The sequence below is a fragment of the Hemitrygon akajei genome, chromosome 8 (genome assembly GCF_048418815.1).
Source record: "Hemitrygon akajei chromosome 8, sHemAka1.3, whole genome shotgun sequence".
Taxonomy (NCBI): domain Eukaryota; kingdom Metazoa; phylum Chordata; class Chondrichthyes; order Myliobatiformes; family Dasyatidae; genus Hemitrygon; species Hemitrygon akajei.
This window is the reverse complement of record NC_133131.1, coordinates 14,381,817-14,405,653: the sequence shown is the minus strand read 5'-3', so window position 1 is coordinate 14,405,653 and position 23,837 is coordinate 14,381,817. Positions and strand designations below refer to the sequence as shown.

Here is a 23,837-nt window from a genome sequence, read left to right as displayed (position 1 = left end):
TAAAAAAAACACACACACACACACAAATGAAATATTGTCCTCATAAGCGTACTGTTCCCTTTTGTCCTGTATATTTGCAGACAAGGGATTGGAATGAAGAACTGCAAACTACCCGAGAGCTCCCCCGCAAGAACCTTCCAGATAGACTTCTCCGTGAACGTGCTATCTTCAAGGTAAAATGCAATTGATCTGCATTCTCATTTATAGTCATGTAATTGTCTGCACTGTTATGCATTTCCTCTGGTCTTATTCTAAATGTCAGATTATTTTGATATTTGACAGCATTTGAGTAATTTTCCCCCTCTGTGCCTGCTGTTCAGAGTAATGGAAACAAAGTAATTTGTGTATCATGATAATAGCCCTGGGGTTTCTTTCTGTCATACCTGATATCCATCATTGTAGAGCTGGCTGAGGGTCCAGACTCTTGTTTGCCTCTGGATACAATCCAGCAAGGTAGGATTGAAATTGACAGAGAGATTGCTCTCTCTTGCTATGTCTAGGTACCCTTACTGCCAGTCATAAAGCAGCAGAGCTCTGAGAGTTGGGAAGAACAATTGTCGACTCGGTATATCATTTTGATATACTGTATTTCACTTGGTCCAATTATTGAATATCAGCATTTGTAAGTAATCTGAGTAATTTGCATTGTGCCCTTGTTCTGACCTCCTGCGTGATGGTCTCCCAGGTGTTTTTGTTTATTTCCTTGCAGTTAGAAGAGACTGGTGTCTCATCGGTCTCCGGAGGGTGTGAGAATGCTATGCAAGCCGTGCCATCTGGTCTGTGCGATGTGCACGCCCCATTCTAGTGACAGCCCTGAGATTTATTCCCTTGCATTTGTCTTTCAAAAGGTGCACAGTGACTTCGCTGCAGCTGCGACTCGAGGAGCAATGGCGGTGATTGACGGCAACGTCATGGCCATCAATCCCGGTGAAGAAACCAAAATGCAGATGTTCATTTGGAACAACATCTTCTTCAGCCTGGGCTTTGACGTCCGTGACCACTACAAGGACTTGGGTGGAGACAATGCGGCCTATGTGGCTCCCACCAATGACCTGAATGGAGTTCGGGCCTACAATGCAGTTGATGTGGAAGGACTTTATACACTCGGGACCGTGGTTGTGGACTATAGAGGATACAGGGTGACTGCGCAGTCGATCATTCCTGGAATTCTGGAACGAGAGCAGGAGCAGAGTGTTATATATGGGTCCATAGACTTTGGCAAAACAGTTGTGTCTCACTCCAAGTACCTAGAGTTGTTGGAGAAGACAGCTAGGCCTCTGAAGATACAGAAGCACAATGTACTGAATGATAAGAACGAGGAAGTGGAGCTGTGTTCCTCTGTTGAGTGCAAAGGGATTATTGGGAATGACAGTCGCCATTACATCCTGGACTTGCTGCGTACCTTCCCACCAGACTTGAACTTCCTCCCTGTGGAAGGTGAAGAACTCCCAGAGGAATGCATTAAGATGGGCTTTCCAAAGGAACATCGGCACAGGCTGTCCTGTCTTAGGCAGGAGCTCATTGAAGCCTTTGTTGAGCACAGGTAAATTTGGAAGTGTAAACTATGTTGCAGTGGAGATGTATTAAGAGATATTACCAGGGTGGGGTTGTCAGTTTGGGGCAGAGCCACAGGAAGGGCCAATTTTGGTTCTGCCTCCATAGTAGCAACTAAATCTGATTTTACTTGATGCATCCTACAAACAATAGTTCCTAAAATCCCATCACCCTCAAAGCATAAAGAGAACAAACTGGAGCTTCTCTCTCTTCATATATATGCACCCCACTGCCTTCTACTGGCTGTTGTTAAGGCTGAGAGCTGAACATTTTGAGAGGAGATTTGGAGTAGATTCTTTGAGCAAGAAATCTCTCTTGGTGTGTGTAGATATATGCTGCACAATCTATGACAACAGATATTTAGTTATTTAAGTTTGTTAAGCTGTTCCTTTTCATTACGTGATTTGATACCTGTCATTTGAACATAAGACAGTACAGCACAGTACAAGCCCATTGGCCCACACTGTTGTGTTGCCCTTTTAACCTACTCCAGGATCAATCTTAACCCTTCCCTCTACATAGTCCTTCATTTTTCTTTCATCCATGTGCCTATCTAAGAGTCTCTTAAATGTTTCTAATATATCTGCCTCTACCCTTGGCAGCATATTCCACGTTTCCACCACTCTGTGTGGCGGGGGGGGGGGGGGGGTAGGGAAACTACATCTGACTACCCTCTTGTACTTTCTTCTAATAGCCTTAAATTTATACCCCCTCGTATTAGCCATTTCTGCCTTGGAGAAACGTGTCTAGCTGTCAACTAGGTCTGTGCCGTTTATGATCTTGCAGGTTTCAATCAAGTGATTTCAAGTGTCACTTTACTCCAAAGGAAAAAACCCTAGCTCACTCAACCTATCCTGTTATGCTCTTGCATCCTGATAAATCTCCCCTGCATGCTCTTTTAAAGCTTTCACATCTTTCCTAAAATGAGGCAACCAGAATTGAACACAATACAGCAAGAGAGTGTAATATTAAAATCGCCAAATTTAGCTGCAATGTGCTTTTCATTTCTTGAGTCGTGCAGCCAATGTGTTGGGTCACTATAGACCACCAGCAGTTATCTTCACTGGCTCTTTCACAAATGTTCCAACCCTATGTTTCTGATGAACCAAGCTCTTATAATGAATTTGTTAGATTCTGGGAAGTGTGAAGGTTGAGTGTTCTTGATTACCTCTCTGTAGTGCATGGCAGTGACTTTCACTGTAAAGTACATGACTTTATGGCCTTTGTGTGATTTGGTGGTTTCCATATGAAGTTTAATTGAGTTGCAGGAGAACAGTCTGTAACACAATTAACTCATAGACTAAATGACAAGGTTTTACTTGTATACGAGGAAATCTGCAGATGCTGGGAATTCAAGCAACACATACAAAATGCTGGTGGAACGCAGCAGGCCAGGCAGCATTCTCTGTGTGTTTTTACTGTATATGATTGTTTTGCTAAGACGTACACAGAAAAAAAAAACGGAAAATGACCAGGGTTTTCGGGTTAAGAAGGACTGTGGGTCCTTGCATTCTTGTAAAATTTATTATTTTATCAAAACGTACAAAAAAGCTGGATGAACTCAGCAGGTCGGGCAGCATCCATTGAAAGAAGCAGTCAGCGTTCTTTCAACGGATGCTGCCCGCCCTGCTGAGTTCATCCAGCTTTTTTGTACGTCTTGATTTGACCACAGCATCTGCAGTGTACTTGGTGTTTATTTTTATCAGTTTGACTCTGTAAGATCGCAAAGCTTTGAAATAGATTTTTTACCTTTTAAAGTTTGTATATGGAAATTGATGTAGGAAATGTTTTCAGCTTGTGTGTAAGCTGTGTCATAACTGACCTGAGTATGCATAACACTCTTAATCTGGCATCATTACCTTTTTAGACATTCTGGACCATTTTCACCATTCTCCTTTCACTCAGTGTTTACCATTTTAAATGGCTCTTAAAATAACCTATTTACACATACTACATCAGCTATTACAGTGTATTGTAGTTGCAAGATTCAGACACTGGGTGCCTTTTGTTTCCAAAGTCCATTCTGAATCTGTTATTTGTGTAATGCAATTCTATTGTTTTAATGATTAATTGCTACTTCAGTATGAGCTTTTGGAGCTTATTTTTCTGGTGTATAACTTCCTCCCTGCTCCTCCCAGGTATCTCGTCTTCATGAAACTGGCTGCCTTGCAGTTAATGCAACAAAAGGCCAGCAAGCAAGAGAAGGATTGTCCCACTGTGACAGAGAACGGTAGCTCGTGCACCCCCGAAGCTACGGAAATCAGCAAGACGATGTCTGAAGATGGTAAGGCTGAGGAAAACCTTTCGGGATTAGATCAAGCTAGAAATCTTGCAGAGTCCATTGCGTCAGAGGATGGAACAGGTACTTTGTTGGAAGCTGTCCTGTTGAACAGCTATGATCTAATGGGTTTGGTGGTGCTCTAATCAGGATGCCATTGATTGCTTTCAACACCAATCCTTCATCTCATATGTGCGGTTGACTCCTGGATTTCCTCCTCCTGTCTGTAATTCAATCTACATTTTGTTTAAAGTCTAACATCTCAGTCTTGTTAAAAGACCCTTGAGTAAATTTGAATGTTGACCCTCCATAATATACTTAACCACCCACTTTGATTTTCTGTGTATCCTTTCTGCTCGTAATTTTCTTAGATGCATGTTTGATTTTAAAGGTGGTTGATTCGGTGCATTTGTATTGGACACTTTGCAGCCTTTCTTTTGGTGTGAGTTGGTTTTGAAAATATCTGACATTTTGTCTTTAATGCTTACAGTTGACCCAAAGAGTAAGGAAGTCATTCTGAATGCCTGCAAAGCAGTCGGATCTGTCAGCAGCACGTCCTTTGATATCCGCTTCAACCCAGACATATTTTCACCAGGTTTGTAAAATCTACAACGCACTTAGCCTTGCATTGCCTTTCTGGGACAAGGCAGTTCTCACAGCAGTAATCTTACACCAGGAAGCACTGTATTGCCATATTTATTTCAACATCCTTCTGTCAAAAATACAGAAGACGGCTTTGTCACTTGCACCAATTAAAAGTCTGTAGTTCATTGGACTAGGGCTTGTCATTTGAGTCATTAGTTTACACGTTTGTGTTGAAAAATTGATTGAAATGTGTCCATGTCTGTTTCTGTAACATTAATGATTTATTGGAGTTGATGGAAGAACCCTACTCTTTGATGCTGTTAGGTGTTAAGTCGATATATCCATGGGGAGAAAGAAGTCTGGGATTTTGACTAATAAAATAAACTTTTAGAGGTTACTTTTGGGTATAAGAGTGGGGAACCCGGTGTTGTCTTTTGCTGCTGTTGCTCATCAACTTCAAAGTTTGATGTGGCTCTTCTGTACACCAATGTTGTAACATGTAGTTATTCTATTCAGTCTGGACAAGTTTGGCCATTCTTCCCTGACTTCTCTCATTAACAAGGCTTTTTCACCCACGTGACTGCTGCTGACTGGATTTTTTTTTGGAGTTGCTGTTTTATTTTTGCACCATTCCCTGTAAACTCCAGAGACTGTTGTGTGTGAAAATCCCAGGACGTCAGCAATTTCTGAGATACTCAAACCACCCCATCTGGCACCAACGATCATTCCACTGTCAAAGTCACTTAGATCATATTTCTTTCCCTATTCTGATGTTTGGTCTGAACAATATCTGAACCTCTTGACCATGTCTGAATGCTTTTACGGAATGAGTTGCTGCCATATCATTGGCTGATAAGATATTAGCATTAACGAGCAGATGTACAGGTGTATACTGAGTGTACATAAATTGTAAGATGTTTTATTATTTGGAATTACGTGATTGCAAGAATTTGAACAGGAACAAAAGAATTAAATTTGTTTATTTGAGATCGTTCTGTAAAGCTGAACAAAATTGTTGCTATTAATTTTAATGATCCAGAGTGAAGCCTGTGTTTTTGAAACACCATGGTAGTAGGTGATGTTCAGGGCAAATGATCAAGCTTAGTGTTGTAGCAGTAATGAGTGCTGCAGATATGTAAGGGGCTGTGCCCTGCATTCCTCACACTCTGTCTGCTGTAGGTATGTTGTACATGGAGTGCTTCATCTTGATGATATTCTGTTTGTTGCAGGTGTTCGTTTCCATGACACCAGCAGCGATGAACTCCAGAAACAGAAGCAATTGCTAAAAGATGCAGCAGCCTTCCTGCTCTCCTGCCAGATTCCAACGCTGGTAAGAACTGAATGTGGTGCTGCTATCACATCCTGCTGGCCAGAACCTTCTCAGTCAGCCACTTGTACAGCAAAGCACCTACTTCCTCTTCAGTGCCATGTAATCTAATTAGCTGACTTGTTCTTGTGCGATTTTGGCTAGTATTGTTCCATGATAGGAGTATGCTCGAGTTTTCACAGAGAACATAAATAATTCCTTTCATTAACAGAATGGTTGTAGCATGGCGGCTGTTTGGCCCATTGAAACTATCCCTGTAACCCTGCAAATTCTTTCCTTTTGGAAAATTGAGATTCCTTTTGAACACCACAATTGAATCTGCTTCCTTGCCTCTCCTGGGAGTGATTTCAGACTCTAACCACTTACTTGTATACATGTTTTTTAAACAATAATAATAATAATAATTCCTCACAAACAAGAGAAAATGCTGGAAATCTAAGCAACACACACAAAGTGCTGGAGAAACGGAGCAGGCCGGGCAGCATCTATGGAAAAGAGTACAGACAACATTTCCGGCCTTTAGTTCTTCTACTAAACCCATCATTCTATAATCCTTGGTTCCCCAACCACTCCAACATTTGAAGCAGTTTCTCTCTCTGCTGTGCTGTACCTTCCTGTGTTTTAAGTGAGATCTCCAGCAACCCCATTTGTTCTGAGGAAAACAGGCCCAGTTTCTCTAGTGTAGAAACCTATGTGGTCACCTCAGACATTGCTTTCTATACCTTTGTTATAATCTCTTAGTAAGCACACTGCATGAAACACTTCTTCAAATGTGCCTTCCTTGCTTTTCTAGTCTCTGTTTATAAAGACCAGGATTCTGTATACTTAGCTGCCTTCTCAGTCCGCCCTACCGCTGACAACAAGTTATGTACATACACCCAAGATGTTTACCCTTTCAGAACTGTGTACTGTAGCTTATTGTTTCTGGAAATAACTCGGGAAAATGTGTAGCTTGGGTGGATTGGGTTGTTTTCCGATTTTGGCAACCCATTTGCAATTGTTTCGTCACCATACGAGGAGCATCCTCCGAATGCTTGGCTTTTTGTATACTTATCAATTAGTTGATTGGAAGTCATTATGGAAACCTGTCCCTACATCGCAATTGAGTTTCCATAATGACAATAACTAATCAACTAATTGGTAAGTGTATAAAGGCCAAACATTCGGACGACACACTACAAATGAATAGCGGGCTGATGATGTATCATATGGTAATGAAACATTTACAAGTGGATTACATTGCTTCTTCTTAAACTTCCTATCAGAAGGTAATACTTCATATTTCATATGGTTATGTGTCTGTCCATTTCACCTGTCTGTATCTCTTTGCAGTCCACTGCCATTCTTACAGTTCACTATGCCACAATTTTTACATTGTAAGTTTGGCAATTGTGTCATGTACTTTAAAGTGCAAGGCATTAAAGTGCATTAACAACAAAGCAGTGGTCTCGATGTCCACCTCTGGAGAACCTCACTCTGTACCTCACCACTCCTCCACCATCTAAAAGTCAAACCCTTTTGCTACCACTTTTTCCTGTCACTCAGCCAGTTTTCTTTCTACGCTACTATTAACCTTCACAGATGAAAACTATTGTAATAAGTGCACCTTATCAAATTGCCTTTTGGGTGGTGGGGTGGAGATGTGTCACTACCAGAGGAGGTGCAAGACACTCCTTCCCTCCGCTAGCCTCCAGGTCACGCTCGGGCAAGATATAGCACCTGCTTAGGACCCCCTCCCCCCCCACCCCCACCCAATCAGAGTCACGTGAAGCCTGGCAGCAGGCGGTGGATGGTTGTCGAGCAGCTGGTGCACATCACAAGTCCTGGTTATGTGACCACTGACACCAGGCAGGCAATCTCTGAAGAGGTATTGATAATGGCAGGGGTCAGCCTTCTTGTAAAGACACTGCCCAGAAGAAAGTGAAGGCTAACCGCTTCTGTAGAAAAAAATTTGTCAAGAACACCACGGTCTTGGAAAGACCATGATCACCCACATCATACAACACGACGCATAATGAACAAATTACAACTGGGAAACCAGATGGAAATGACATAAGTGAATTTTTGAATTGGGACTGCTAATTACTGGCTGGTGCCTGAGGGTTTCATTGACTGAGATAAGCACGTACAAAATGCCTCTCAATGCGTATTTGTAATTTTGATTCCTTGTGGAGCTTACAAATTGCTCTTCAATGGTTGACCTTCTCGGTTGTGCTGCGTGTGCCAGCAGGAGTAAAAGTGTGCCTTTCTTTACAGATAAAAGACTGTGTCGACCACACTGTGCTTCCGATGGATGGTGCCACCTTAGCAGAAGCCATGCATCAGCGAGGCATCAACATCCGTTACATGGCCAAGATAGTGGAGTTTGTTTCAAAGAGTCAAGCAAGGCAGCAGTTAGACCATATCTATGTACGTACATTTTGGCTATTACTTGGTTTAACAAAACTATAATACTGAAGAAATTCATAAAAACAGTTTACTTAATCAGAAATCATTATCTTAAAAATTAAACTAGGTATGACACATTTGCTAACCTAGACGACTGATCTTGTAGAGATGTATAAAATTGAGGGGGGATGCACACACTCTAGTATTTTTCCCTGGGAGGCTTTGTGGGGCAGCAGGTAGTGCGATGCTGTTATGGCTTGGGGCATCAGCATTCAGTTTTGGCGTCCTCTGTACGCATTTTTCTATGTTCCTTCCTGTGTGTACGTGGGTTTCCTCTGGGAGCTCCAGTTTCCTTCCACGGTCCAAAGATGTATTGGTTAATTGGTCATTGTAAATTGTCCTGTGATTAGGCTAGGGTTAAATAGGTGGGTGGCTGGGTGGTGCAGCTTGCTGGGCCAGGAGGGCCTGTTCTGCACAATACTTCCTAATTGAAATTAAATAAATCAAGAACTTGAGGGACCGAGGGGCAACTCTTTGTATGCAGTGGATGGTAAGTTAGTGGAATGACCTGCCAGAGGAAGTGATTAAGGCAGGAACAATAGCAATAATACCTTTTGGAAAACAGTTGGGCATGTATGTAGATAGGAAAGGTTCCCAACCTGGGGTCCAAGGACCCCTCTATTAATGGTAGGGGTCCATGGCATAAAAAAGGTTGGGAACCCCTGTTTTAGCAGGATATGAACCAATCGCGGGTTAATTAAACTAGCTTGGACAGTCATTTTGTTCACAAGGATCAGTTGACCTGTTTCTGAGCGGTATAACTAAAGTGTCAAAGGCTGTATCCTGCCACAGCAACTGAGGAAATTCCATTCAAGAAATTAAAGAGATCTGGAGTTAGAAAGCAAATAATTAAAATTCTGAGACTTCAACATACCAGGGTGTCATTAAAGCATAGCTGATTCATTAAGAAAGGAAATTTGCGGTGCTTACAGGTTGTGGCCTATTTGAAACTCCAGCCTCTCAACAACGCAGTTGACTCATTACTGTCCCCTTTAACGGTACAGCAAGCTGTTCAACAATTAGGGAAAGGCAGTAACTAAATAACTGTCCCCACATGCTGGGACCTAATAACTTTTTTTAAAAACAGCAATCTGTAGTTAAACACAATTATTCAAATTAGCATTCAAAACAAAATTAAGCGTTTCTATTGACATATTTAATTTTTGTTTTACCACTAGAAACTTGGAGTGACTGAATTAATCACCCGATCAGCTAAACATATCTTCAAAATATATCTTCAGGTAAGTGAAAGAAATGGGAATATAAATTTGAACCAAATGGTAGGGTGGTAGCGAGCAGTGGCATAGCAATGAAAGCATCACCATTTAGGACAGCTGTTTGTAAATGGGTCTGGAGGCTGGGAAAGAAGATGTATAATGTGAAGATTAGGAAGGCATGGCAGCACAGAGGCTAGCGTAACGCAATTACAGAGTGTACAGTAAGATTGAGGATAAATCCCTTCGCTGTCTTTAGGGAGTGAGTATGTTCTCCCTGTGACCATGTGGGTTTCCTCGGGGTGCCCTGGTTTCCTCCACATTCCAAAGATGTACGAGTTGGGGTTAGTGATTTGTGGGTGTGCTATGATGGCCCCAAAAGCACAATTCTCTCTGGTTTGTTGCAAACGACACATTTCACTGTATGTTTCGATGTGCATGTGACAAATAAAGCTAATCTTTCTTCTGTCTTGTGTCATTGAAAAGTTGGCATAGGAGTATCAAGCAGAAGGGCCCTCTTCTGGCCAATATTTCTGATTGAACACAATTTAATAGCAAGTGCATTTTGACTTGCCACACTTGTATTACTTTATTTCTTCCTCACCTTTACCCTCTGTTTTCCTACATTGTACTGCTCTCCATAGTCAAGCTCTGTTTGAGGAGTCTGCTATCTTTCCTGATGCCTTGCTGTCAAAGTTCAATGTAAATTTATCAAAAGTACGTATATCTCACCATATGCTACCACTGAGATTAATTTTCTTGCAGATATTTACAGTAGACACAAAGAAACACAATAGAATCAATGAAAAATGACATTAGAGCAAAAACGGACGAACAGCCAATGTGCAAACAAGACAAACTGCGCAAATTTGAAAGGATAAACAAATTGTGGATTCCAGTTAATCGGGACCAATGCATTTTGGCCCAATTAGCTGAACCTTCATAGAAATAAAGACAAATTATGTATTTAACTGAAGTGCAGAACAAATTGGAACATTACTAAAAGTACTACAGTGCTATAAAACCGAGTTCCTAAGTTATCGACAGAGGAATTAATTCATTGTGCACAATGAACAAAATCAGTGCAGGCACCTAACATAGATAATGGACTGCCTTCAGAAAATGCTTTTGATGATTGCATCCTCCAAATCTTCATTTTCATTGTAACATTCAAGATGATTGAATGTATATTTATAGACAAATTCTTTGCCAAATTCCGGCATCTGAAGTCTGGATGCTTGAAACTACATTGAGCAAACCAGTTAAGAATTATCTTACTGCTTATTTCTTGCCAACTATCAGTGACAAAAATCACTGTATTTGGAACACAAATTGACACTATTTTAAAAACTGATCGTTCTAAGCACAGTGTAGCGTCCACAAAAGTGCGCGAGACTGATATTAGTTAGAAACTGTTCAGCAAGTCTCCTGCCCCAGTTAAGCAGTTGAGTGTTCCAAATAAACAAAGGAAATCCAGTAATTTTCTCAATTTGTTTTTTGTTGTTTGAGTTGTCCCATATAAATGGGTGCCCAATTAACCAATGGTCTAATTAACTGTAATCTACTGTAATAATTGATAAATAATATGGAGGACATGAGTTGTAGAGTCATTGAAAGAGTCCATGGATTGTGGAATCAGTTCAGTGAGGTGAATGGTGTTATCCATGCTGGTTCAGGAGTCTGAAATGTAATAAGTGTTTCTGAACCTGTTGTTGGGCCTAAGGCTTCTGTACCTTCTTGCTGATGGCAGTAGTGAGAAGAGAGCATGGCCTGGGTGGTGAAGGTCCTTAATGATGGATGCTGCTTTCTTGTGGCAGCGCTCATTGCAGATGTGCTCATGTTTCTGTGGTAGTTATGTTGCTGAAACAAAAAAGCAGCAGGTTTATTTTGTTCATTTGTGGGTCGTCTGTGTCATCAGGAAGGCCAGCCCCTACATGCCTTGATAAAAGTGGTGTTGAGCTGGATAGCTGAACAGCAGAAGTCCCTAAGTGAAGGTACTCCTGTGTTACTTTAGGTGAGGAGCTCCGGGAATCTGACCCAGCAACGGTAAAGTCACTGCTGCTTCTGAAGACTCCGAGATCCACAGTTCAGTTTTGTCAGCAGAAGTGCAAACATTTCCTGAAGTGATTATTCGCAATGCCTCTATCCATTATTTGCACCACTATTTTTGCAGAAACGAAGAGCACAGGCAGGCTTTTACACATGCACTTGTCCGTTATGGCAATGTAATGTGTCCATAACAGTAATGGAGTGTCCTCTATAATACCATTAGACCTGCTTTCCTAATACAAGTGGTAATTGGCATCTTCCCTGACTACAGCTTTACCATGTCCTTTTCTGTAAAATGTATAATGTGGGCTATTTGGGAGTAATTAGGTCTTGCATTTAAGCAGTTTCGAGATGGTAGAGATGCATTTGCTCTGTGGTGCTGAGGCTTGTGTGAGGCTGGATGCAATTACGAATTTTACGTTAGCTGTTGGATTTCAGTTCATAGATTTAACTCCATCTTGAACTGCGTGTTTATCTTTATTCATAAGGCATAAGGGCAGACTTAGGCCATTCAGCCCATTGAATTAACTCTGCCATTCCATCATGGCTGATTTATCATACCTGTCAACCCCTGCCTCCTCTTTGACTTTTCAGTTAGTAACAATCAAGAGACATAACTAGATCTGAATCAACTGCGTGATTGGACAGACAATCTGAATCTTTCAAACCAGCAACACCCTCCTCTGCCATCTGTCCCCAGCTGCTCCCGGGGCACTCCACAACATCCTTTGATTCTGCCAGATTTACCAACTTGCTCTCCACTCCACATTGATAAATGCAGTACCTTGCAAAAGTCTTAGGCACTCTAGCTGTATAAGACTTTGCACAGTACAGTTGTTAAAGCTGTTTTTCCCCTTCACATTAAAAATAAGACCATAAGACATAGAAGCAAAATTAAGCCATTCAGGCCATTAAGTCTGCTGATTCTATCATGGTGATTTATTATCTCTCTCAACCCCATTCTCCTGCTTTTTCCTCATAACCTTTGATACCCTGACTAATGAAGAACCTATCAACCTCTGCTTTAACTATACCCAGCGACTTGGCCTCCACAGCCGTCTGGCAATGAATTCCACAGATTCACTGACGTAGAATCCTAAGATTTGAAAACTCTTAAATGGTTTACAGATGACACTTGATCCGTGCACATATTGAAATTATAAGTAAAATTAAGATTGGCTAACTCAACACTAATAAAAGTTGAGAGTGGCAAGCTATTTTCCATAGATTTGACTCAACCAAAGGAATTGTGTGCCAAAAAGGATGTCACAAATTTTGTCCACTAAGGACTTCTATTATTTAATTAGTTTCAACCATCTAAGAAAGCAAATGGCACATTGGTGTTTGTTGCTGGGGGATTGGAGATTTTAAAATAGAAAGGATTGTTACAATTGAATGTAACTGAATGAGTTTGCATACTGTGCAATTTTGGTCACCTTGTTTAAGAAAAGATGTATAGACATTGGAGGCAGTTCCTGACAAATTCATCAGCTACTTCCTGGGATGAGAGGAAAAATCAAAACTGCTGGAGGAATTCAGCAGGACAAACAGGAGACAAAGAGACAGTTGACATGTTGTCTTGACCTCAGATATTGACCATCCCTTTGCCTCCACAGATGCTGTTTGATCTATTAAGTTCTTGCATCAACTTGTATTTGCTTTAGATTCCAGCATCTGTAATATCCTGTCTCATGGGATGAGAAGATTATCCTATCACAAGTAGTTAAAAAATAGAATCAGAAATGTATGAGACTGAGTTGGTGTTAAGATGTTTCCACTAGGGGGAGAGTCTTCAACAAGGGAGCACAGTTATATGGTATAGGACAGTAATTTAAAACTGAAAAGTGTATGAATTTCTTCTGTCGGAGGGTGATGAAGCTCTGGAATTCTCTGCCCCTGGCGGTTGTGGAAGTAGATGGCTGGGGATATTTAAAGAGAAGGTAGATGCATTTTAGGAAAGTTGGGGGAAGGGGCGCAGTGCATGGGACTGGCACAGGAGTTCAGACCTGCAGAAGATCAGCCATGATTGTATTGAATGGGGAGCAGCATTGAAAACTCCTGCTCCTAGTTTGGAGCTTGGGAAATATAATTCCAGAACTTTTTTTCCCCCCAAACTACTGTTTTAGTGTTGGATATTTTCCCTCTTATTTTATTTATCTTTCACAGACGGTTATATATGTGCACAGTGAGAGGGAGCTAGCAAAATCAAGTGGCTATCACCAGACCAGAACACACTGATAGCTAGCTGGTGGGTTGTGAGCCCATTTATTTGAATGGGCTTGTTGACTTTCTTTTAAAAGTCAAACTTGGGTGAGATTTTTTCCTATTTAATTAATGTCTACTCATAGTAGTTTTGCTTATAAATGCAGATTATGCAGGTGCTGGAAATCCAGAGTAACATGCACAAAATTATGGAGGAACTCAGCAGGTCAGGCAGCATCTATGGAGAGGAATAAACAGCTGACGTTTCAGGCTGAGACCCTTCATGAGGACTGATGAAGGATTTCAGTCTGAAATATCAGCTGTTTATTCCTCCCCATAGATGCTGCCTGAGATTCTGAGTTCCTCCATTATTTTGTGTGTGTTGCCATAGTTTTACTTGTTGTGGTCCTCCTAGAGTAGTACGATTCCTCTCTGTAAGCTTGATGGTTTTTGACTGACAGACCACTCTCTATAAGATGCTTTTAGAAGTTTTAACTAATTCTCCATCCTTTTATTTACTCAGGGTGTGGAGCTGTCTGGTCTGTCTGTTGCCATAAGCCATTTCCTCAACTGCTTCCTCAGCTCCTTCCCAAACCCCATTGCTCACCTCCCGACTGATGAACTGGTCTCGAAGAAAAAGAGGAACAAGAGGAAACCCCGGCATCTCGGAAATGCCGATAACACAGCCTGGGCGAGCACCACCCCGCAAGAGCTGTGGAAGAACATCAGCAATGAGACCAAGAGTTACTTTGACTTCAGTATAGATTGGTATGGATATTGAATCATTGTATTGGAGTTGAGGGGGCTGAAGTGCACATGCTGTGAAATGACGCACTAAACATTGGTACCATATATGGCACTTACTACTTCATATTTGTTTCTTTTGCCTTCTGTCCTTTCTCAGAGAAATAATTTTCTGCCTTGGGGTGGCATTGAAGCGTACTGTTCTGTAAAATGTGTCCAAGGTTGAACCTGTACATTTGAGTGTCAGTGGGATGTATGGATATGCGGGCTTCTTCCTGAATCAGGCTTTATCATCATTGACTACTGCTCAATGATCACAAGAGTTTGAGGTAGTTAAGGTCCTCTCTTACGATGGCTGGGCAGGGCTATACTTGCAGAGCAGAAAGTTGAACCATCCCTGGTTTTGGCAGCAGGATGGCCAAAGGTTCCATCAATGGCCTTGCATTTGGGAGAAGGGCCATAACCTATGGGCTTGCACTTGTCTCATCCTTCACTTCCATCCTGAGTTGAAGAAAGATACACTGAAGTGGTGAAGGTTTTGGCAAAATGTCAACAAATATAAGCCTGTGCCTTATACATCATAGTGAATCTAGCATAAGATCTATCATATTTGGAGTCAACTGCCTGTGATAAAAGAGATAAACTGAACTGTCTGATATACTTGGTGAACTACTGATAGGAATTAATTAGGCTCCTAATAGAAAATTCCCTGCCTATTAATTTTTGTTTCTCTTTTATTTAGTGAGAGTGTGGATCAGGTGGTAGAGAAATATGGCCTACAGAAAATTAGTCTTTTGAGGGAGATCTGTGTGAAGTCGGGTATACAGGTAAGATAACGGGTTTATATGGCTATGTGTCAAAGCTATCCAGTTAGAACCATTTCTCCACAAGCGTCCCCTAACCCTACAAGTATTTCCTTCTCTGTCTGATAATGGTTGTTGTTTTTGTAAATGTTACATTTGAAGTAATTTCTGCCAGCTTTAGTTCAGATCATTATGGCCCCTACCATGTCCTCCTCAGCCAGTGGTTCCAAAGAAACCACTGGCTAATAAGCATAAACACAAGGTTCTGCAGATGCTGGAAATCCAGAACAGCAGAGCCTCTTGGTTAAGTCTCCCTATAGTGAGGGAGAATCCCAGGGGCTTCTGTAGGTATTTTAAAAGCAAAAGGATAACAAGGGACAAAATTGGTTCTCTTGAAGGTCAGTGTGATTATCTTATGCATGGAGCCAAAAAAGATGGGGGAAATCTAAAATTGGTTTGCTGTTTAGTTGGGAGACGGCTGCAGCTTGTGTAGAACTGAGGCAACAGGAATGAGGTCATGGACAGTATCTGGATTACAGAAGAGGAAGTGCTCGCTGTCTTGAGGCAACTTAGGGTGGATAAATCCCCAGGGCCTTTCAAGGTGTTTTCCTCAGACATTGTGGGAGGCTAGTGCAGAAATTGCAGGGACTCTGGCAAAAAAGTTTAAAGCATCTCTAGCCAAGTACTGGAGGACTGAAGGGAGCAGATGTTACTCAAGAAAGAATCGAAGAATAAGCCAGGAAATCAAAAGCAGACATTAGTCGTGACTAAATCATTGGAAAGTATTCTAAGGATCAACATGTGTAAGTATTTGGATAGGCAGGGCCTGTTAGGGATGATCAACGTGGCTCAAAGAGTCATATATCGTGCCTAACTAATCTTTTTTTTCTGATGAGGTTACAAGGAATGTTGAAGGAAAGGCAGTGGACATTGTCTACATGGGTTTTATTAATGTCTTTGACAAAGTCCCACATGTGAGGCTGGATAGAAGGTTCAATTGCTTTGCTTTCAGGATGAGTCACTAACGGATTCAGCATGGCTTCACAGGAGAAGCTACAGAGTGGTAGTAGGTGGTTGTCTCTCTGACTGTGGGCCTTTGACCAGTGGTTTGGTGCAGTGATTGGTGCTGGGTCTATTGTCATCTTAATCATTACTGATTTAGATTATACTGTAAGCTAGATCAGTGAATTTACAGATGAAACCATGATTGGGGTCATATTGGGTAGTGAGGAAAACTTGCAACATGATCTGAACCAGCTGGAGAAATGGCCAGTGGAAGTAAGTGCAGACAAGTGTGAGGTATGGCACTTTAGCAGGACAAACCTGGATAGGAATTACACAGCAAATGATACAGCGCTGGGGTGTGCAGTAGAACAAAGGGATCTATGCTGTAGTACACTATGACTACCAGATTTTTGTACTCTTATGATCAAAGGCAACCTGAGTTTCAACTTGATTCAATACAGTTTCAAAGCTACATTTTAATTATGTACTTACGTATTTGGAGACTGGCAATACTTCCCTGAGTTACATATTGTAACGAGGAAGCAGGTTCTCGGGTTTGGTGAGTGAGACAGAAGACACTGATTATGAATAAGCTTATTAATCATTTATTTACAAACAGTAAAGGGTTTGACCAAGTTACACAAACTACAAAAGTAAATATTGAACAAATAGGTATTTAATGAAGTGTGCACATGGGCCTTCTAAGTCTTGAGCAAACTTTCCCAATGGTTCTTGCAGCACTGCTGTGACCTCAATATGAAATGGACCTTAGGCACAAAGGAAAGCACCCTGTGCTCTGTTAAGAGTACTGATTGTTTACAAAGCCACCCTTGTAACTTCAAACTGATTACTCCTGCAGTTTACATTTACCTAGTTTTGCCTATCACTTGCTAACTTGTTTTCATCCCCTTTCTCCATCTTCTTATTCTAGCTTCTCCTTTCCAGTCCTGATGAAGGGTCTCCAACCTGAAACGCCAACTGTTTCTTTCATTCCATAGCTGCTCTGTTCACCTAGCATTTTGTGTGTCAGCAACTGAAGACTGGCTGGCTCTGATTTTGAATTTTTATCTGCTGTGTTCCATTACTCCTAAATTGCTAGAAGATTAGTGCAGATCTGAGGACTGCACTACGCTTAAATGTGAGGCATGGACCAAATGTAGCATTGTTCCTCTCTGCATTTAACAAATCCCAACCCCCATCTGTTCTCCATTCCTTTTGCCAAAGTCCTTTAACCCAAGTCTTTTGGTTATTGATTCCTTTGTCATTGGAAAGAGTTTCTCATCTTCTCTATCGCAACATTTCATCAATTTGATACCTCTGTTGAATCTCCCTTTGACGTTCTCTCTGAGGGGAATATTCTCAGCTTCAGTGTTTGTATGCAACTATATCTGTTGATTATCATTCTAGCACTCTCTCCAAAGCCTTAACGTCCATCTGTGCGTGCCAGCCAGGTCAAACCAGTGACTTGTACAGGTTGGGCTCGATGGTGTGTATAGAGAGGGCAGCTTGGTTCAAGGGCTCGTGCAAGAATTTAAATGCACTTGCATTAGGAAGGGCACGTGTGTATCAGTACCATGAGGGGTCTGAGATGATACTTTGCGTCCCTGCTTTTCTTCCCCTCCCCCTTACCACAAATCTTGTGCACCCCCCTGCTGTTAGTTTCACCAAGAATTAGATCAATGTGATCAAAAGTTAAATTATTTTTGTGGAAATTTGCACTACTAATGTGTATAAACATTCACCAGCCTTTAAGTTGGACCTTGTGGTAAATACACTGTCCAACGTCAGCTACACTGGTCTGGTATGGGATCTAACTGAAACCAAGTTCAATAAATGGTCTTTACTGAAAGAAAGAATAACAGGATTGTCTCTAGTTGTTCAGTAAGGAATCATCAGTTTGTGTCACTAACAGTCTGCTGGAAGAACTCTGGGTCAAGCAGCATCTGTGGGATGAAAGGAGTCATCAATGTTTTGGGTCAAAACCCCTACAGCAGTCACCTTCCAGAAGAAGTGTAACAACATCATCCTGTATGGCCCTATATTGTGGAAATAAATCTCATTGGTCTCCAGTGGTGACTGATGACAAGAAAACGTTGGGATCAGATAATTAGGAATTAAGTACATTATTCATCTTGTATCAGGAAAGCGGGGAAAGAGGATTAAGGGGAAATTGCTGTAAAGTAAATTTAGAGCAATTATATCTTTATTTATTTATTTTTAAAATCAACTAGTTGCAAAAGTTGTTATGCAGAACCCACTTGGGATTGTAAACTGTATTTGGAGTTACATGAGGGACATAATGAGCATTAGCATCTTCTACTGGAGAGTATTTTTAAGCCTTGCGATCTTAGTGAATAATAACGTAGAAAAGTTCAGTACAGAACAGATCCTTTGACCCACAATGTTGTGCCAAGCCAATTAAAGGGCTGACTAAACTAATTTCTTCTGCCTATACGAAGTCCATAACCTTTAACTTTCCTCACATTCACATGCCTATGAACTGTTTTTTTTTTTTTAAAAAGCAGCCTGGGATCACTCAGCAGTCTATATTGAAAGAGAATAGAGTTGACATTTCACATCAGAAACCCTTTGTCAGTACTGGAGCTGGTGTCTTTTTAAAATCCTTTCCTGCACTCTGACCCTGGATTACTGCAATTTTTTTGATGAACACGTTTTGGTTTTATAGATTTTGCTCAAGGAATACAACTTCGACAGCCGGCACCGACCAACTTTCACAGAGGAAGACATCCTCAATATCTTCCCAGTCGTCAAGCATGTGAATCCCAAGGCATCTGATGCCTTCCATTTCTTCCAAAGTGGGCAAGCTAAAGTTCAACAAGGTACAGTATCCATAAGGCAGGATCTGCATGGGCACTGTAGGGGTGATACTTCCAATTGACCTCCATTTCCTATTTATGTGTAGACATCAAAGTTCAAGGTAAATTTGTTATCGAAGTATGTATACCATATACAACCTAGAGATTCATTTTTTTGCAGGTACCCATAGGAAAATAAAGAAATATTATAGAAAACATGAAAAACCATACATAACAAAATACTGACAAACGTAACCACACATAACAAAGACCAACAAGCATCAGAACGGAAGTATTAAACAGAAGAGACAACATACTGCTGTTGATACTGAGTCAGTGGATTATGCAAAGGCAGATATTTACTATACGAGGGGTTGATGTGTCACCTAATGAGCACTGGTTTCCCATTTTACCAACAGCAACCAGTTTGGTCAATAATCTTCTAGACGCTAAAACGTCATGCTTAATCTGTTAATTAGCATGATGGCACACAGGGTGTGGGGTGGTGATTATAAATCAGTTTGTTTCATGTTCCCCAACTGTCACTCTGGCACAGTGCCACAATGGAGGTTTGTTTTTAATTATTTGGCAAGCTCTTAGCCTCAGCTGTGTTATCCAAGAGAGGCAGAACGTCCCACTCCATAGAACAGAGAGGAGGTTAACCTTGTGATTGCTATTAAGAGCAGAAGGCAGTGAGTAGGCTCCTTGTAAGTCTTCTCAGCTGGGTGCTGGTGCAATTTTTGTGTGGAAGGACTACACAATGTTGCATTTCAAACCCCATTGCTACATTCAGCCGATGATGATGATGAAAAGGAAACCAGTTAGTGTTGTGAAAATAGGTGGAAGATCCTGGTGCTCACTGTCCAGTTTCGTCATGACGTTACAAGATGGGGAGTGTAACATTGTTGTCTCAGTTAGAAGATAATAATTTCCAATTGTTTAGATTACTATGTATAGTTTTTCATTCCATTGTATTTCATTGTTTTCCTGTAAATGCCTACAAGAAAATGAATCTCAGGGTTAGAATATGGTGACTTATACATACTTTGATAACAAATCTACTTTGAGCTTTGAATTTTTCTTTCATTAAATTAATTGACTATAAAATCTTTGATTTTAATTGACTGGAAAAACAGCTCTGGGTTATGTCAATTGAAGCAGGATCTAGAACTTCAAATTTAAAATCTGTGGTGTTTAAAGGCAAGTACATTGATCCGTGCGTATATTCTAATGATCATTTGTAAAGTTGTATAGTACCTGTACATGCAAAAAGGAATCCATTTGATAAACCTCAAGTTCCTCCAGGCTTTCCTTACATAAGTGATAGAGAGCTAAGAACTGCACTGACATGAGGATAATCCGTAATATTGGACCAGAAGTGGAAGTATCATTTGAACACTACTGATATTAAATTTCCTTCTCAGTGCTTGATTTTTACTAAATTGCCACAGGAAATAAATGGCTATCTTTGTTTTTGCATATTTAGTTACTGGTTTTGATGCTGTGTTGAAGAATTTAGATACCTTATCTCCAGCATAGTTAAAAGAAAAACCTTGAGAGAGAATCTCTAAAATACAGGTTTAAGTAGTAAGAGAAATGTATTTTCACTTCCATTTCACTACCAACTTTGGGATGACAATATCTTGAGTTACCAGCATAGGTTGACTTTTGATTAGAGTAGTTGGGAAGAAGTTTAGATTGGTGGGGCGTTGATTTAAATAATGATCAGAAATGTTGGCCATGAAACAATTGGATTATTGAAAAACGGACATTCTACAGAGAAGAGAACCTCTGCCATTTTTCTGTTCAGAACGTGAGACTCTAGAGCTACTGCATGCAGACTAAGCTACTTGAACCTAGCAAGTTTCAGTCCAGGAGCAAGCAGGGACAGGCAGAAATTTATTGTCACAGACGGCTTTGGAGGCCAAGAGATTAAAACTAAGGTTGATGGGTTCTTGATTAGTCAGGATGTCAAAGGTTATGGGGAGAAGGCAAGAGAATAGGGTTAAGAGGGATAATAAATCAGCCATGATGGAATGGTGAAACAGACATAGTGGGCTGAATGGCCTAATTCTGCTCCTATATCTTATAGTTTTAAGGCCTAAATGCCATTCCCACCAGCAACAGCCATATTGTGAGAAAAATCTAAAATGAAATCATGGAAACGGTTAGTATTTCAGGATGGCAGTATTTCACTAACATGTCATTGGGATTTCAAGCATTTTTGTGGGTTTTTTAATTTTTAGGCATGGGTCTTTCTGGACGTTGACGTGGGCTGGCTTGAGTGACTGTCATAAAATGGATGCAGAAATTAGATGTAAATATCTGTCTTTACAGGGTTCTTGAAAGATGGCTGTGAGCTCATCAATGAGGCCTTAAATCTTTTCAACAATGTGTATGGTGCAATGCACGTGGAAATATGTGCTTGCCTTCGGCTCCTAGCTCGGCTAAATTACATCATGGGTGATTACAATGAGGTACGTCTTTCAGTGACTTGTAGCTACAAGTGTACATTGTTGTCCTCTGCTGAACGCTGTGACAGGATAGCCCCAACTCCTACGTCAGAAGCATCCATCTCTACTATAAACTGCCTGACTGGATCGGCCTGAAGGAGGATAGGCGCCCTGGTGAAACTAGTGGGGAATAAACTAGCTGATCCAAGTGTAGGAAATTGTTTTAACTTCAGCCACCTGGCATAGCAGTGTAAACCTGGGTATCTGATCTCCTTACTAACCTACTATCCTGGTTCACCTTGTGGCAGGAACAAATACAATTGCACTTAGTATACTGCATTTAGCACATTGTTAAAATGCCATCATGTTGTGGATGTTGGAGAGGCAAATTTAGGAAATGGTTGTGAAAGAGAAGGACATTTAGGAAGGATTCAGAAGAGGGGGCGAAAGGGTTTAGAGTGGATATCCCAACAACTAGCTCCTAGATGGTGGGGTATGGGGCTTGTAGATTAATACAGCAACTTGTCCATCTCAACCAATGTGCTCACCCAAACTAGTCCCATTTAGCCTACATCCCTCTAAACCTTTTCTCTTCATAAACTTGTTCAAATGTCTCTTAATGTCCTTGTTATACGTGCTTTAACTGCTTTCTTTGACATTTTGTTCCATGAAGAAGTTGCCCCTTGGGTCTCTTTTTAATTTGTTTCCTTCTCACATTTAACCTGTGCTCTCTAATTTTTGAATCTCTTTCTCTGGGCAAGGGCCTACGCATTCGCCCTATCTAACACCCTCATGATTTTATACCTTATCTCTATAAGGTCATCCCATCCCTCAGTCTCCTATGCTGCAAGGTATAAAGTCCCAAGCAACCTAACATCCCTCTAGTCCTGGCAATGTACTTGTAAATCTTCTGTGCACTCTTTCTAGTTTATACATCATTTAAGCCCAGCTACAAAACTGAATTGCACAACACATTGCTGTTTTAGTTAGAAGATCATAAGATGTACTGTATGAGCAGAATTAGGTCTTTTGGCTTGTTGAGTCTGCTCTGCCATTTCATCATGGCTGGTCCAAATTTCCTCTCTGCCCCAATCTCCTGCCTTCTCCTGTATCCCTTCATGCCCTGACCAATCAAGAATCTATCAACTTCTGCCTTAAATATACTTAAAAGACTTGGCCTCTACAGCTGCCTGTGGCAAAGAATTCCAGAGATTCACCTCTGTCTGGCAAAAGAAATTTTTCCTCATCTTTACTCTAAAATGACATCCATCTATCCTGAGGTTGTGTCCTCTGGTCTTAGACTCTCCCACATAGGAAACATCCTCCCCATATCCACTCTATCAAGGCCTTTCACCATTCGATAGGTTTCTTTGAGGTTCCCCCCCCCCCCCGTTCTTCTGAATTCTAGTGATTATAGACCCAGAGCCATCAAATGCTCTTCATATGACAAAGCCATTCAATCCTGAAATCATTTTCGTGAACCCCTTTGAACCCTCTCAAGTTTCAGCCCATCCTTCCTAAGAAGGGGCCCAAACCTGCTTACAGTACTCCAAATAAGGCCTCACCAGTGCTTTATAAAGTTTCAACATTACATCCTTACTTTTATGTTCTAGTCCTCTTGAAATGAATGCTAGCATTGCATTTGCCATCCTCACCACAGACTCAACCTGCAAATTAACCTTTAGGGGCTCCTGCACAAGGACTCCCAAGTCCCTCTGCACCTCAGTTATTTTTATTTTCTCTCCATTTAGAAAATAGTCAATCCTTTCATTTCTTCTACCAAAGTGTATGACCATACACTTCCCTACACTGCATTCCAGCTACCATTTCTTTGCCCATTCTCATAATCTTAAGTCCTTCTGTAACCCCTCTACTTCCTCAAAACTACCTGCCCCTCCACCTATCTTCCTATCGTCTGCAAACTTTGCAATAAAGTCATCAATTTCATCATCCAAATCATTGCCATATGATGTAAAAAGAAGCGGTCCCAACATAGTCAACTGTGGAACCACCACTAGTCACCAGCAGCTGTTCAGAAATTTATTCCCACTCTTTGCCTCCTGCCAATCAGCTGCTGCTTTATCCATGCTAGAATCTTTTCTGTAATACCATGGTCTTGTGGCTTGTTAAGCAGCCTCGTGTGTGGCACCTTGTCAAAGGCCTTCTGAAAATCCAAGTACACATCATCAACCTTTTGTCTATCCTGCTTGTTACTACTTCAAAGCATTTCAACAGATTTGTCAGGCAAGATTTTCCCTTGAGGAAACCATGCCTATTTTATCCTGTGCCTCCAAGTGCCCTGAGACCTCATCCTTGATAATCAACTCCAACATCTGCCCAACCAGTGGATTCTGACTAA

At 41.1% G+C, this 23,837-nt stretch overlaps 1 protein-coding gene across 4 annotated transcripts in view; it reads left to right on the top strand.

The window, feature by feature from the left end:
* Nucleotides 1–23,837, top strand: part of cluha (clustered mitochondria (cluA/CLU1) homolog a) — a 96,585-nt gene that overhangs the window by 47,324 nt on the left and 25,424 nt on the right. For 3 of the 4 annotated variants that reach the window (XM_073053283.1, XM_073053285.1, XM_073053282.1), the window contains exons 9-19: nucleotides 81–173; nucleotides 849–1,543; nucleotides 3,693–3,916; nucleotides 4,323–4,427; nucleotides 5,647–5,747; nucleotides 8,001–8,153; nucleotides 9,371–9,433; nucleotides 14,181–14,425; nucleotides 15,144–15,228; nucleotides 18,896–19,049; nucleotides 21,363–21,502. In XM_073053283.1, the coding sequence (XP_072909384.1) occupies nucleotides 81–173; nucleotides 849–1,543; nucleotides 3,693–3,916; nucleotides 4,323–4,427; nucleotides 5,647–5,747; nucleotides 8,001–8,153; nucleotides 9,371–9,433; nucleotides 14,181–14,425; nucleotides 15,144–15,228; nucleotides 18,896–19,049; nucleotides 21,363–21,502 (2,058 nt within the window). The remainder of the gene's footprint in view (nucleotides 1–80; nucleotides 174–848; nucleotides 1,544–3,692; nucleotides 3,917–4,322; nucleotides 4,428–5,646; nucleotides 5,748–8,000; nucleotides 8,154–9,370; nucleotides 9,434–14,180; nucleotides 14,426–15,143; nucleotides 15,229–18,895; nucleotides 19,050–21,362; nucleotides 21,503–23,837) is intronic. The other variant, XM_073053284.1, reaches the window with a different exon arrangement.